At 48.6% G+C, this 16,191-nt stretch overlaps 1 protein-coding gene across 8 annotated transcripts in view; it reads right to left on the bottom strand.

Moving 5' to 3' along the window:
• Positions 1-1,514: 1,514 nt before the first annotated feature.
• Brd3 (bromodomain containing 3) overlaps positions 1,515-16,191 on the bottom strand; it is a 51,670-nt gene continuing 36,993 nt past the window's right edge. For 7 of the 8 annotated variants that reach the window (XM_051184935.1, XM_051184936.1, XM_051184934.1 and 4 more), the window contains 8 exons: positions 15,593-15,964; positions 12,976-13,104; positions 10,278-10,469; positions 9,362-9,412; positions 8,795-9,036; positions 6,262-6,554; positions 5,179-5,304; positions 1,515-4,475 (listed from right to left, as the gene is read on the bottom strand). In XM_051184935.1, the coding sequence (XP_051040892.1) occupies positions 4,360-4,475; positions 5,179-5,304; positions 6,262-6,554; positions 8,795-9,036; positions 9,362-9,412; positions 10,278-10,469; positions 12,976-13,104; positions 15,593-15,964 (1,521 nt within the window). In that variant the 3' untranslated portion in view covers positions 1,515-4,359. The remainder of the gene's footprint in view (positions 4,476-5,178; positions 5,305-6,261; positions 6,555-8,794; positions 9,037-9,361; positions 9,413-10,277; positions 10,470-12,975; positions 13,105-15,592; positions 15,965-16,191) is intronic. The other variant, XM_051184942.1, reaches the window with a different exon arrangement.

Genomic DNA, 16,191 nt, shown 5'->3' on the forward strand with positions numbered 1-16,191 from the left:
AGCCACTGTCACAAGGCATGCCATGCGTGTCCTCTCACTCTGCACTGTGTGCTCAGTCACAAACTGCACCAGTGGCATCAACCCCACTGTACACCTTACTCTGCCCACTCCTCAGCAGTCAACTTAACTGGCAGAGATAGCACCTGGCTTATAATCAGTGCAAAGAGCACATCTCATGAGTGGCTGTGTTCACTATACTGAGTATCTCTTTGCATATGTGCAAATTTGTACTAGAACCATAAAGATACAGTGCATTCTTCAAACACTTCAGCCAGACCTGGCTAGCTGGAGCTGAGGAACTTAGGTTCTTTGGCTCAGTCCCTGCTGCAGATCAAGGGCACAGGTTGGACTTCTGTAGTATATTTCTGTACATTTAGAGGGGAAGCTCATTGTACAGTAAGGATCGGCTTGCCTGATCGGGAGGCCTAGCACTTGGAAATTGTTCCAAGTTCATTAGTTTCTATCAAGCCTTTCAGTTCAACTGAAGTCCTGAAAGCAAGCTTCAAACTTGCTTCACACCTCACCCTAACCCAAGATCACATCAGATTCAGCACTGACTTGGAGACAGGATTTGAGGTCACAGACTGTGTTGGGAGGGGTAAGCACTTATGGATTAGTCGTCTCCAGGGGGGCCAGCAGGAGTGATTGGCACAGGCATCAGGCCCCATGTAGGACACTGGGAAGCCACTAAGCTGCTTTAGACTACAGGAAGATGCCACCTGTGCTTAGGACACCAGGCCAGTGCTGGAAGAGACTAGTCTGATGAGAAGGGTTAGTGGCGGCAAGATGACAAAGTAGCCTGTCCCATTCTGGATGGGGTGGGCATGCCATAGGACCCACCATGAACCTTCTGCCTGTCTCCAAATAAAACAACTTTTGGGTCCTTAGACTCCTCATTCATTCTTCAGTGTCTAAACCATTCCACAGCCTGTTCTTAGACACCAGTATAGGGTTCTTTATATATTCTCACCTACATTTCCACTGTGCTCACTACACTTGGAGGCTTGTGCCACAGATAACCTGGCAATAGACTGCAGCAGGGAGGGACATCAACCGAGAAGCCCTTGGTCCTTGGGAAGATAGTGAGAACTGCAAAAGGACTTCCACTCTCACTGTGTAGTGGGCTGGCCTTAAAGGGTTAACAGTAGCTGGGTGTTGGTGGCTTTAATCCCGGCACTCAGGAGGCAGAGGCAGGTGGATCTCTGTGAAATGGAGGACAGCCTGGTCTACAGAGCAGTTCCAAGACAGCTAGAGCTGTTACACAGAGAAATCCATCTCCGGGGGGAAAAAAAACAAAAAACAAACAACAACAACAAAAAAAATCACACCAGTCCTGCTGCCTCAACCTCCCAACAGATTACAGGTATGTGCTACCACACTTAGCTCAGAGTGTTTTTTAAAGCCCTTTTTGGATAGTCTGTGTATTTCTACCAAGAGCCTTAAGAAGTGAAGTATGAGGAGCTTGCCACATGCCCTTAGGAAGAGGCATTGCAGCAAAGAGCACTACACAGACATTGCCTTTTTCCCCCTTCTTTTTATTATGAAAACAAAACAAACACCCCAGGAGAAAGGTTCATGATTACCAGAGACACCAGAGTACTTCCTACCGTTTTAACTCTGTGGTGTTGAGGCCGGCATTGCAAAAAACAAGCTAAAACTACTTACAATGGACTCATCTTCAGTAACTGACATTTACAGGGATATACTAGAAACGGCACTGAAAAGTTTAAGAAAAGTTACGGTAAACTTGCATGCACATCATACAGAAAAGAAACATTTTAAATATATATATATATTATATAAAAAAAGAAAAGCTTCTGGAAGTGTTATGCCAGCAGCAGGGACAGTGATAAACAGGATGACAACGAAATGACTCTAAAAGGTGTGACAGCTGCTAAAGGACAAACCAAGAAGACCACAGGAGAAAATGTCTCCAGTCTGTAAGCAAGCTAAGTTACACAGCCTGAGGAGGTCTGAACCCCAAAGCTCAATCCTTGGCCTCCAAGACTTTGCCACCCCACCCCCGCATGTGACCCCCAAGGAAGCCATGGACAGCTGTCTTCCACCTCTGTACAGGACACTCTAAGTCCCTGTAGCCTTTGTAACTAGAAGAAGGGAATGGCAGTCACCTTGCAGCCTGGCATTGTGGGAACCAACACCCTCCAAAACTCTGGAGACAAAACAGTTTAAGTCTGGACAGAAAGCTTAAAAAAAAAAAAAAAAAAAATAAAAGCACCAATGACAGAAGCTGCTCAGTAGGGACCACAGTCATGGAAATGCCAGACCCTCCATCTTGTGCAACCAGCACTATACCACTGCCCCGCTGCTGGGGTGCCACTCCAGGGCAGGACTCTGTTTGCCTAACAGCTCACAGAGGCACTCTATACATCCCAGGCACTGTGCCTTGCTTCGGCAGGCTGGCTAGGCTGTCATGGTAGGCCACCACTGAGACCCCATGTGAAGGCCTGTCAATTTCCTCCTGTTTATTTCTTACAGTCACAGCTTAAATATTCTATTAAAGATCTGTTTAAAAAATACCTTTGAAAAACAAGGGTAACTTTAAAAAAATGGAACCTTAAAATCCACTTATATTTTTATTATAAACAAAACTGGTTTACAAGTTTAACAAACTGGCTGATAACTCACCAGGCATCTAGACATGGTAGCCAGCCAGCCACTTCCCGAGCTCGACACCCACTGCCTATCCGTACCCACAAGGGCTGGTAGGATTGACTTTAGGAATTTTAAACATCTCCCATATAGGGATGTTGAGGATGAGTCCTTGGCTCTGCCTAGAAGCAATGGAAGAAATCACAGGGACTCCCATCACAAGTAAAACCACACAAGGCTCTGCACATGGCGCTCTGAAGTGGGGGAGGTCAGGACAGTCAGTTTTCTAGGCTAACTGGATATTCTTGAACAGGCTCACCTTTGCCCCTCTCTCAGGTCAGGAAGAGCCTCTGCAGGCTGGAGAGGAAGGTATATACAGGCCTGGGAGATTGGCCTGCGTCCTCCTGGCCGAGGCCACAATGCTCAGAGCTAATCCAGGCTGACCCTGAATTCCAAAACCATTTGGCAGCCTCAAAAACAACAAACTGATCAGAACTCTCTGTTAAACTCTGTATATTATTACTTTTTACAATAGAAAATTAAATGTCAAGACCTTGGCCTGATATACATCACTTTTCTCTCAGCTTACAAAGCTTGTGTCGAAGAACCGAGGTTCCCTCCGTTGATGTTAGTAACAAAGAACTGAACAAACATGAAATGAGGGTGTGCTGCAGCCAAAGGGTGTCTACACTTGTAAAGTCCCCAAATTTCATTAAAAAAAAAAAAAAAAAAAAAAAAAAAAAAGAAAGAAAGAAAGCCAATGAGCCCAGAGAGCCCAGACGTCATGAGCACCAGAGGGGCAAGCCGCCACAGGACCAATCTTCTCGCCATGGGTCGTCTCCTTGTCGCCAGAGGCCTGCATCTCCACTACTTCTCTTAATGCACTTATTTATGCTTTTTTTTCTTTTCTTTTTCTTTTCTTTTTTTAAAAACGACCAATGATGTTAATAAATAAAGTATTTATATATACATAAAACTGGGGAGGTGGTTCAGAGTATGAGGCGGCGGCAGCCAGGCTGCACTAGCAAAGTGGGGCACGCTGGGCTGGACTTCTGTAGAAAATGGATGAACTTACAAAAAAGTTTTTTGTTTTTTTTTGTTTGTTTGTTTTTTTGTTTTTTTTTTTTTTTTTAATTTTTGTTTTTTGTTTTTATTCCCTTAAGTTGAGGTAAAAGTTTCGGTGTTCCGAAACCTGCACGCTGCACACACAGCCATAGGGCCAGAGAACTCAGCACCCCTCTTCCTCCAGGCCCAACCCAGAGGTGGGAGGCTCTGGCCTGCAGCTATGAGGACCCTCTGCTGGGGCCCAGCCTGGTTTCCGTGGGCTGACACATCTGTCCTCAGCCCCTGCAGAGAGAAGTAACCTGCTGGTTAGTGTTCTAACAGCTTCCAAACACAGAACCCATTCCAGAACAACTGAAAAGCTTCCTTCAAGTTACTAAGGGCGAGGCTGGGCCTGAAGAGGTATTGGGCAGATCCAGCCACACCTCCCACCATGTCTATGGTTATCAGGTTAGCATCCCAGGCTGCAGTCTCCAAACAACTAAACTGAGCTGCAGAGCTTGGCCCTCTCTTGGGGTCTGGTGCACGTGCTAGGCTCTCTGCCCTACCGGAGCACAGCTGGAAGAGATCATAACACTGAAGTAAAAGAAAACCTGCACACCATGGAACGAAAGTATATTAACCATAGGAGGGGACACTGCAGTCGGCGTGTGCCACGTCCATTTGTCCAGCTGTTACAGTCCAATTTCACTCTGAGTCACTGCTGTCGGAGCTGGACCCACTGGAGCTGCTGCTTGCAGACTCAGAGGAGCTGCTACTGCTGAGCCTTGATGGGCCTCCTGAGGGCGCTGAGTTGGACTTCTCTGCAGGGAAACAAAGGAGGCCCTTGCTGAGCAGTGTGTGTCATTAAAAGTGTCCACGCCACCACCCTGTCACAGGTTATCTGTGACTTGACCCAGAGGTACAGTAAATATTTAAAGGATGCCTACAAAATAGCATTCAGTGTCATATGGCCATATTAGGACAAATGTCATGAACCCTCACTGCCCTAACTAACAACAGGAAGATGGGAACCACAAAACTACAGCACTCAATTGGTATGTAAAGCCTAGGTGGGAATACCAGCTGACCAACTTTCTCAGACTCTGTCCACTGCCTATTATCCTGCTATTCTAGAGCATCCCTGAAAACAAAGGAAAAAGGCCTCAGACTCCAGAAGTAGGAAGAGACAAAAATACCTGCTCACCTAAACCTGAGACCTAGACTGAATTTAACATGTTGGGTTTTACTCACTGCTTCCTATAAGCTGGTGATTGAGGTGAGGAGGCACAGGGGTTGATCCCAGACCCTCAGCATCAAGGCCAGCCCTGAGGAGCTCTCTCCAAGAACTAACTGCATGGGACTTTCAGCACACACACTCTGCAACCACCCCAAAGGCCAACAAAGGATGTTCTCACTCCCAGTTGTTATTATTTAAGTCCTTTAAGAGACACCAGGAGGTTGACCACTCTCCTGGCCCTTGTGACTGCTGCCTCCTGACAGCAGAAGGCCTGGATGGTTGGTTACCTTTTTTAGTGGGTTTCTTGCTGTTCAGTTGTCCGCTGACATCCTGTAACCGCTTCTCCAGTTCCTTTTTCTTCTCCTGAGCTAGCTCCTCTTTCGATTTGGCTGCCTGCTTCTTCCCGCTTGTCGCTGTAGAGTGGCAGGTGAGCAGTGAGACATTCCCTACAGCTGTGCCAGGAGCTGGTACCCAACCAGGTGGCCAAAAAGCCCCAGCCCCACACACTGGTGCATGCACCACCTGCCCTGCTGCGGATCAGTGTATCTCTGGTGCGGAGCTGTTATTGGATCCCTGTGTGGCAGGAAACACCGGGTTGAACTGGAACCACTACTGATGCATCTACTGAGTAATCCTTCATCTCTACGCCTCACCAGAGTCTGGAGCCTGGGCTATGACTTATCCTCTGTTCTCACGGGAAGGGCACAGACCCTCTGTCTCAGTCCTCCTTCAGTACAGCTATTCTCTCCTGCCTGAGCCATAGAGACTGATGTGGTCTGGGAGAGTTCAGCCTTCACCAACAGACTCCCATATCATTATCACCCATAAGTCAGTCTGTTCCAAAGTAAATAAGGACCAAACACATGTGAGAAGCCACACATAGGTTGGCAGGAGACTAGACAGCTAGGGGCTCCCTTGGGACTTCCCTTCCTTCCAGCCCCTAGCACCTGCATACCCTGGCAGTGATTAGTTCCTTGTCTGGTGAAACCATCAAATTCAGGGTGCACTTTACCTAGGGTCAGAGTCCACCCTGTGGAGAATCTGGACACTTGATCGATCAGTCAAGGAAGTGGGACTCTTCCCTGCAGCCAAAGCCCCACATAAAAGGGGAATGAGAAGGGTGTTAACATGACCAATGACTAGGCTAGGCCAACCCTAGGTCCTTTTTCACTACAGACCAGTTAAGGCCCAATAGGCATCTTTGTTACCAGAGAACAGAAAAGAGAATATGGAGGCAGCATGCCCTGAGTGCAGATGTCCCTGGGGCCTGTGGTGGGCAGTAGGCTTAGAAAGCAAGGAAGCTGTGAGCCACTGCCCACTCTTAGGGAGCTACAGAGGCTATGAGCAACATGTTCTACCAGCAAACTTACACAATGGTTTCCTCTGCTTTTTCTGTAAACAAGACTTGACATATCTCTCCAGTTCCCGTAGCGTGGTTGGCTTCAGAGTCTCAAAGTCAATTTCAATCTCATCTGGGTTTGAGTCCCTGAGAGAGGGCTCCCGGGACTGGATGATGTGCACCACACGGCCTAGCTTCTCGCCAGGCAACCGGTTGATGTCCAGGCTGAGTTGACGCTTTTCATCATAACTCATGGGCAGGCCCTCCTCCTCTTCCTCTGAGTCATAGGATGCCGATGCCTGCTTGCCACCCTTCTTTAGCTGTCTGAGGCAGAAGACAGGCAGCCATGTGACACCGAGTCTCAATGATCTGTTACACCACCTAGTCCTCTTTTTCTCCACTATAGACTGCTCTCTTCCCTAAGGGTGTACCCAAGGTTCCTCAGGAACAAGAGCTGGGCAAACTGTGTGAGGATGGACAGGCAAGACTGTACTTCAGGGTCACAACAGGTATTTCCTGGCCTAGGGCCCAGTCAGGAACTACTACAGTCAAACCTAACAGATCAAAAACAGATCTCCACATTCAGATAATATGGAATGTGGCAGGAAGAGAGAAAAAAAAAAAAAAAAAAACAGGAACAGAGAGAGTGATGACATGGTAGATGAAATCCAAGTGTGTCCGTTATTACAGTAAGTACTAGTGGCTGATGTACCAGCTAAAAGGAAGAGATGATCAGGTATGAAGCCAGACCCTTTAGTGTCAAGAAAAAGGAAAAAGATGGGAAGACAACACCATACACATCAACAGGCAAAACAGTCATAAATTCAAGACCAGTGTCTCTGAAGGGGTGGGAAAGCTATATCATATTCTTACAAAGAGGGCTTCAGGGATTGGTGGATGGCTAAGTGGATGAAGGCTTGATAACCCCAGTTCAATCCCCAGTATACAAACATAATGGAATGGGAGAAGCCCCTCTTGTAAATCTGTCCTCCACATACATGTATACTGTAGTGCATACACACGTACACACACACACACACACACACACACGTAATTTTAAAATTATTTATTGAGACAGGTTCTCATTATGTAACCCTGGCTGTCCTGGAATGCACTATGTAAACCGGTATGGTCTTAACCTCACAGAGGTCTAACTGCCTCTGTCTCCTGAGAGCTGGCATTAAAGGCATGAGCCACTGCACCTGGCTTACTTTTTATTTAAATTTAGAATTTAATTTTAATTTCTGTGAGTTAGATACCAGCCTAGTCTACAAAGTGAGTCCCAGGACAGAGAGACACACAGACTGTCTAAAAACAAAACAACAACAAGAAAGAAGGCTTCAGGTCCAGCAATGCTACCTGGGAGGCAGACTGGACACACTGGCAAGATTCTACCCCATACGTCAACTGTCCCTGAAGATGCTTTACACCTACAGATGTGCATGTTAAAGCCAGGCCACAAAATGCAAACTCAACCCCCCCAGGAAATAGAAAAAAATAGTCTTCTTAAAAACTGTCCCTAATTGAAGGCCAGTGGTGTGGTAATGCACACCTTTAATCCCAGCAGTCAGGAGGCAGAGGCAGACAGATCTCCAAGTTCAAGGCTAGCCTGGTCTACAGAACAAATTCCAGGACAGGCAAACCCCCCCCCCCCCCACACACACACAAAACCCTGTCTCAGGAAAAAAAAAAATTATATATTATATCCCACCATTTCAGAGACCAGCATTAACATGGATATCAAATCCAGACAAAAATAGTATGAGAAAAACTGATTTCTGCATTCCCTTGAGGAAAGAGAGAGAAAAGAGAACCCAAGGCAGCTGGGAACAGAGACTACCCTGAATGGCCTCTGGGCTGCACACACCTTTCTCCAGAATCAAGGCACTAAAGCCTTCCCAACTGGGTCACAAGCAGCTGTCAAAACCTCTCTGCTGCTACCATCAGTCCAAGGCAGTGTCCTTGCTTCCATGACTGCAACCCAAGGACTTGTCCTCCACAATGGCCAGAAACTTCAGTAGTCTCTGCTTTGCTCCCTCTGAGGATGCCTTACCAGAGCAGGACTCCTTGATGGTCCACACCTACTCTCTCCCCAGTGCCACCCCCCGCCCAGCAGTATCAATTCCATCCTAATTCCCCAAAGGTGCATGTCTACTAGCTTTGCCTGAGGCTTTGTACCTAGCTTCTACTGCCTACCTGTCCACCTGCTCATAGCAGTCACTGCTTCCACCTAGTTAGAGAGAACCCTCTCTCTTGCTCTTTCCTACCTCAATCCCTTACCTACCAAGTACTCCAGAAATTAGAGCACTTAGCTCCACAATGAGGCCCCTTGACCCACATCAAGAAAAAGCAAAGACACCTCATCTCCCCTGGCAGTGCAAAGGCTCTAATGCCCAGCATCAGAGCCAGACAGACTGGTGAGGGTAACCTTCACTGGAAGCCCCAGAGGCACCCAGTCCCCCCAAAGTCCCAACCCAGTTCCCATGTAGCCAAGGTACAAAGTCCCAGATCTGGCAGTCCTTGTGACCTGAGATGGTCTGAGGACCTGGCAGGTAGCCACCCACCTACTGGCTGTGGTTGTGCTATTGGGCTTCTTGGTGGGAGCCTTCTTCTGTTGGGCCTGCTTGGCTGGTGGGATGGCCTTGGCCTTTTTCTCCTCCTCAGACTTGGCCTTGTGCTTCTCCTTCTCTTTGTCCTTGTCCTTGTCTTTCTTCTTCTTCTCCTTTTCCTTCTTCTCCTTCTTCTTCTTTGGTTTGTTCACTGGGGCCTGAGACAAGGCAGCCAGCTGTTCATGCACGGCCTTCAGCTGGAAAAGAGCAGGCAGCTAAGCAAGAACTCTGGGTAGGTCTGTACCCCTGTGACTGCCTCAGCTATGTGGGATAAGCCAGGGGCATCTGGGCCCCACTCTGCCTTCGGAAGCCAGAGAGTTATAGGGAAGCACTTCACAGCCCACTCTGCCCCTCTCTCTGTGCCTGCCATGAGTCACTCCATGTTCTGAACCTGTTCCCTCACCCACCTCCCAGGGTAGCTGCCTATAGGCTGGGCTTGGGGCAGGAGGAACTTGATAACAGCAGCTAATACTTTCATTGTTAATGCTTATCTTTCAGATGACAGGACTACAGTGTGAGCACCTGCACAGAGGAGACATTCAACAGCTGATCCTGGAAGGTTCCGCAGCCAGTCTGCGGGATTAAAGTGAGACAATGGCAGCTGCTCATCCTCCTGGTGCCCACCAGCAGCCAGCAAGACAGATGCTGCATTTATGTCTCAGGGAGGAAGACGGTGACCCACCTTGTATAGGTAAGCAGGTAGCCTATGTGGCTCCTAGGTATCTTGGGAAGAGCTACATAGCCAACAGGGGAAGGGACCATGCACTGGGAAGGACTTATCAGTCCTAAAGGCCATACCTCATAGCCAATTCCCTGTTCCATGTCCTCATAGTCTCAGAATCTGACATGTAGCTCCATCTGGTGATGCTCTACTCTCCTGACCCTGCCTCCCCCTGGAGCCACCTGATTATGCATACTAATTTGCCTTGGTGCATTCTGACTTCATGGGGCTGACTGCCCCGCCCTGGGAAAATAGTTCATATCGTTGTGCTGATCCTCAAAAAAAGTCATGTTACTCTGCATATCAGGGAGACTGAGGCAGAAGAGGGCATGGGAGGCACAGATCTGAGCCAGGCTCCAAAGAGTTCTTGGAGCCTGTAGCACACCCACTGTAGCCACTGCTTAAAAGGCATCACTGCGGCCTGTGTATGACTTCTGGATCTTTCTGCAAGACTCCGCCCTCCAGGTGTCCAAGCATATCTCAGACACACAAGTGCTTCAGCCACCTGTGTGCTCTTGGGTGTCAGGCTCCAGCCTCCTCAGACCCAGGAAGGTGCTGTGAGCAACCCCACCAGAGACCCCTCTAATAGCACTACAGACAAGGATAGCAGCAGCTGCAGGAAGAGACAAGTGATGGCAAGGAGACAGCTTAGGCAACTAGGTGTGGTGATCTATACCTATACCCAGCTGGAAGCAACATAGAGGTGGTTGTTCTCACCTGCTCCTGGAGCTCTGCTAGCCGGGTGGCTCGCTCCTCCTCTGAGTCTGAGCTGCCAGAGTCTGAAGAGCTCTCCTCACTACTACGACTGCTCTCAGCACCTTTGCTCACTATAGGGGCTGTGGGAGCAGGCAGTGCAGGTACTTCCATAGGCTCATCAGGCATCTTGGCAAACCTCATCTCAAACACATCCTGGGGGAAAAGAGGGACAGATGAATACTTATACACCCACAAGACAGCCCCCTCCAGCATATAAGATGCCTCTGAGCTACACACCACACTCGGCTCATGCTCTATCAAGGGACAGGCCACCACCTTCCTTTGTGCCCGTCTATCCCCCAGGCAATTCCCAAGTGCAGGCCTAGAATGAGGGAATTAGGACAGGCAATCATAGACCTGGCTTTCTGGTATGCAGCTCTCCTGGCTAAACCTCCAAGTCTGTATAAAAGGCAAGGACAACCCTGCAGCTCTGGCTCCTCAGGAATGACCCTCTGTTAACAAGAACCTTTTCTTCAGTCCTCAACTCCAACAGGGACCCTAGCCACAGGGAGCTGGCTCCTATCTCACCTGATTCCCTTCCTGGAGTTTCATTGCAGTGACACATCTCACACCAGTGAGTACCAAAATGGGCAAAGCCAAATTTGGAAAGCCCCTCACAGCTCCTACAGGACCAGGTACTTGGAAAACCCTCTTGATGAAGATCACTCTATTCTGGGGCAGAAAAGGATGAGGGGGCCATACCTCATATACTGGGTCCACCCAGACAAGCATGAGAGTGCACACATGTGCACATCCACTATGCTGCAGCCCAGCTTCTGAAAGTGCCTACTGGGAGTGTGCTCTTAAGACTCCTCCCAAGCCGGGTGGTGGTGATGCATGCCTTTAATCCCAGCACTTGGGAGACAGAGGCAGGGGGATCTCTGTGAATCCAAGACCAGCCTGGTCTACAAGAGCTAGTTCCAGGAAGGACAACCTCTTTTAAAAAAAAAAAAAACACAGAGAAACCATGTCTCGAAAAACCAAAAAAAAAAAAAAAAAAAAAAAAAAAAAAGACTTCCCAGCCCTTAGATCCCCAAACTAAGAAGTCAGAGGTCTGGGAAGCTACTGCTGGCAAGTCATTATAGTGTTTGGCTCAGTCTCAGTTCATAAAATTAAATTAACAGTGGTGACTACTGAACAGCACTGATAACAAAGCTTCTCCAGCCTCTGTGGCCTGGTGGCTACACAATCACCTTCAACAGGACGGCTAGGCTTTCAGTAGTAGCACAGTGCTTTTTGACATTATATGACAATGCCTTTGGGATCCAAGCACAGAGAGCAAGGTCTCAGCAGTAGACAGGCCCTAAGGCTGCCTCTGCATATAAGGGGACCTCAGAAACTACTGTGCCCTGTTCCCCAGCAGTGCCTGTTCAGAAGGAGCAGAACACAGCCAGTACTGGAGAGACCTCATTTTCAAAGGAAAGTGACAAACATTAAGGGGACCCCCCAAGTGGGAAAAAAGGCTTTGCCCACCAATCCTCAACCCACGATGGCTGTCAGGGACCACAGCACATGTCTGAGCAAGGAACTAAGAAATTTGCATTGAACATTCTGGGTCCCAAAGCCAAATATCGTGGTATATCTGAATACCAGAACTCAGGAGACTGAAGCAGTAGGATGGCTATGAATTCAAGGCCAACCTAAGCTATAGAACCAGACTCTGCTTTAAAAAAAAAAATTTTTTTTAATTTTTATTTTGCTTTTGCTTGCACGTATGTATATGAACCATATACGTGCAGTGCTCACAGAGGCCAGAAGAGAGCATTGGATCCCCTGGAATTGGAGTTATAGATGGTAGTAAGCCACCATGCAGGTGGTGGGAATCAAACTCAGGTCCTATGCAAGAGTAACAAACAAATGTTCTTGACAGCTTAAATTTCTCCAGCCCCCCCCTCGACTCAGTTAAAAAACAACAAACAAACAAACAAAAAAACCAAGAATCAAAAGAAAAACAAAACCCCAAAACCAAAAGCATAATGTCCAGGTACTAGAAAAACTATCCAGAATTTTTATCTCCAAAAGGTAAGTATTTTGATAACTTCCTCCAAGCAAATAATTGAGATCACAGACAGCAGAGAAATCTTGAGTGTTCTATGCAGCACCTGGTCCTTGGCAGTAAGTATACCACATGGTATATACAAGTGTTTACACATCCTGGGTGAAACCCCATGGATTGCTCATACCTGCACGGAAGGCTAGGATGGAACACTCTGATTGCCCCATAAGACAGTCTGTGGTTTTTCTCTCTCACACAGTCACTGTCTCACACAGCCCTGGCAGAGTGGACACCCACCAGACCCACCAGGATACACTAGCCCCAGATAGACAGGCTCTTCCTGCAGGGCAGCCAGGCATGGATTCCCGAAGCCACAGAGGCCACTGCCTGCTTACCACCTTTCCCACCCAGCCTGAAGCTTCCAAAATCAGAGGCTAGCCCATTCACTATGTATCCTGGAAATCTGCTCCAGGCCTAGCAGGATCTCACTGCCACACAGGCAAAACAGGTTATGGAAATAATGCTCCTCAGAGTCCTGCCTGTTGCAGATGCTTCTGAGACACTTGCATAGCCCCAGTTCACCCAGACTATATTTATCCAAGGGGTTCAATACCCATAGCATAACTTAGCTGTTAATCACACTTACACCCAGCCCTGGGTTACCTGTAGCTTTCTGGCCATGGCCACCACTTCGTGGTCTGGAGGGTTGTACTTATAACAATTCGAGAACATTAACCGGATATCAGCTGCAAAGCCCTGTGCATCTGGGTACTCGCGGCTGTCCATTTTCCTCTGTAACAAGCAAAAGTGTGAGCAGACAGCACTAGCAAGACCATGTAGGGGATAGATTCAGATTCTCAGAACATCCTCTGGCAACCAAGCCAATTGCCAGTCAGGAAGCCTGGCAATCAGTTTGGATTGGAATCCTGAGAAGAGGGAGCCCTGGGGGAAGGGATAAGAAGTGCCGGTTCAACACAAAGCACCTGGGCTCCAAGGACAGAGGCAATGGATGGGAGAAGCATCCACAGTTAACCCCATCCACATCTAGAGTTTTCAGTTCCACGACATGGCAGATATCACGGAAGGTTCTGGTGTTGGGGATTTTTTTGGAGTTTCAGGTAAAGACTCAGTTTACAGACTTTGCTTTTGGAGTTTCAGGTAAAGACTCAGTTTACAGACTTTGCTTTTCTTGTGAGGAATCCAGGAGCTGTTTGTTACTAACTGGCCTCTTAGGAGATGCCTTAAGTCTTGGGCCAGAGGCAACTCTGGGTTTGTGCTGGGGTGGAGGGCAGCAGGAGGTCTATGCAGCTGATGCCGACCAATCACAGGAATCTGACTGGCCTGTAGCAAAGCCTGAGACTCCATAGAAGTCTAGCCCAAGGAGTTCACGGCAGGTTGGGCAGGGTCACACAGGCACACAAAGCTAGGTGGGGCAGATTGGTGGCGAGCAGGTTGGCATAATTTAAGCTGCTTATGAGGGTGTGTAGTTCCTGTCTTGTGTGGAGATCAGAAATCAGTGACCTAGGGGCTAAGCATTAACCACGACCTTTGATTGGACATGGGTTCCTACACAGTGGAGGGATCTTTGGCCCTTGTGCCCAATAACAACCATGTTCTAAGGAGATGGCTGCTTGGAGAAAAGCCTCCTTGAGCTGGTATGACACATGCCAGTACAATTTCCTCCTTAAGCTTTATTATAAAACTCTGTTAACACAGCGGATGCTGGAGAGAGGGTTCAGTGTGGTTAAGGGTACTTGTTACTCTTGCAGAGGAGCTGGGTTCAGTTCCCATCACCCACATGATAGCTTACAGCCATCCATAACTCCAGTTCCAGGGAACTCAACAACACCCAACTTCTGTGGGCACCAGACACGCACATGGAACACATACACATATGCAGGCAAACACTCATACACACAAAATAAACCTGAATAAATAGAAATGAAATCTACAACACATTAAGGTATTTCTCTTTACTATAGTCTTTAGAAATTGAGGCTGCTTTATTAAAAGTCTTCCTCTATTAAAAGTCTTTTCATAGGGTATGTCAGGCTCAGCCATGCTTGGGTAAGCACCTAGCCTCTCTGTAAGCCTGAGCAAAGCACATGGTGACTTCTCAGTGAACTGATCTCCCACAGCTGCCTCATTTTGGGCTCAAAGACAAATGAGAAATCAACCAACAGAATTATCCTGTCGCCACAGTGCATCCACAACACTGGAACCCCTAGTAAAGTTCCAGAATACCACACAGTGGCACAGTAGTGACCAGGCAGAAAATACAACAAGACTTCAAGCAGCTTCAGGGCTATGTGGCTGCCAGGGCCTGCTTCCTCATCCCAGCCCAGCTGGAAAGCCAGATGCTTACCTCATTTTTACTCAAATGAGCACTGGGCATAAAACTGTTTAGGTGGCCAGGCCTGCCTGCTCCTGACATAACTATCTAGGAGAGTCCGCCTCAGGTATGATGAGGTACAACAGTTGACACCACTGCATTTGCAAGGCTGTCTGGACGAAACAAGCAACTATCCCATCATCTGGCTTATAGAACGGGGCTGCCTACCTCAACTGGCGAAGGGAGTCCTGAGACCTAGAGACCACAGAGATTCCCTCTAGGAAGGGTAGAAGAACCAAGCGCAGCTCAGGGTCTGTCATCGTGTCTCAAGCTCCTTCTCCTGCAAAAGCTCGGGTCCACTTTCTTACCTGCCAGGCCCTGATCTGGCTGGACACAGCAAAAAACCAGAATGAGACACCAACTCCAGGAAAGCCTGGCACGGGGGATGACACAGCTGAGCTTATAGTCTCAGTTCTTTCCCTATCTCTACTTCCCTGCCTGGGTGGGGGCAGGGCTCAAAGGTAGCCAAGGGCTGAAACAAGGTCCACCCCTGCAGGCCACCAGGCTCTCATCTCTGCTTCAAGGTGCCTACACATCAGGGGTTTTGAGACAGGGCCTCTCTATGTAGCCCTGTATGTCCTGGAACTTGCTATGTACACCAGATTGGTTTCAAACTCACAGAGATCTACCTTCCTCTGCATCAGAAGCAGACACCATTAAGAGCCCCTTTACCTGGGGATACAGAAATGGAGGACAAAGAAAGAACCAGAATAAATGACAACGGAGGTCAGGGACCAACAGGCCTTCTTCCCTGACCAGGCCAGGGTATGGGTAGGCCCAGCTCCCAAGAAGTAAGAGATGACATCAGCACAACACGCTCTGGAAGAGGTCAGAGTGGGCTCAGCCAGGCAGGGCCACCACCCTGGCCCTCCACCCCACCCCACTTACTTTGACTGTGCTGAGGTCCATGGGGTGCTTGATGATGTCATGGTAGTCATGCAGCTCCAGTGCCTCAGCGTCCACTGGCTTGTAGAAAGGCCATGCATAGGCCGCATGCTTCTTGGACAGCATCTCTCGGAGGATGCTGTCACAGTGCCGCAGATGCTCTGACAGCTTCCCCTTTTTACCAGCATGCTGTGGGACCTCACCATCTTCCAGGTCCTTCTTGGGAGGTTTGATGGGGCGGCCCCCGCTCTCCCGTCGGGCCACCACCTTGGCCTGCTTGGGCTCTGAAAGTGGAGGGGGAGACTCGCTCCGGCTGGCAGTGATGGCAGAAGTCGTAGGTGTGGTCGTGTCTGCTTTCCGCTTCACGCCCTTTTTCTGTGACAACAAAGTAACACTGAACTCCAGAAACAAGGAAGTGTACAGGGAGATGTGTCTCACAGCTGTCACACCTCTGCAGAGCAGACTGCCTGCCAGGCGCCAAGCTAGCGACCACATGCAGGGTCTCATTTCCTCCTCAGCTGTCCCCACAGTACAGAAGACACCGAGGCTCAGAGGGGCCAGGCCCACAGTCCAAGGTCACACAGCTGGCCATGGTGAGGCTG

Source organism: Phodopus roborovskii, unplaced genomic scaffold, assembly GCF_943737965.1.
Source record: "Phodopus roborovskii unplaced genomic scaffold, PHOROB, whole genome shotgun sequence".
NCBI lineage: Eukaryota > Metazoa > Chordata > Mammalia > Rodentia > Cricetidae > Phodopus > Phodopus roborovskii.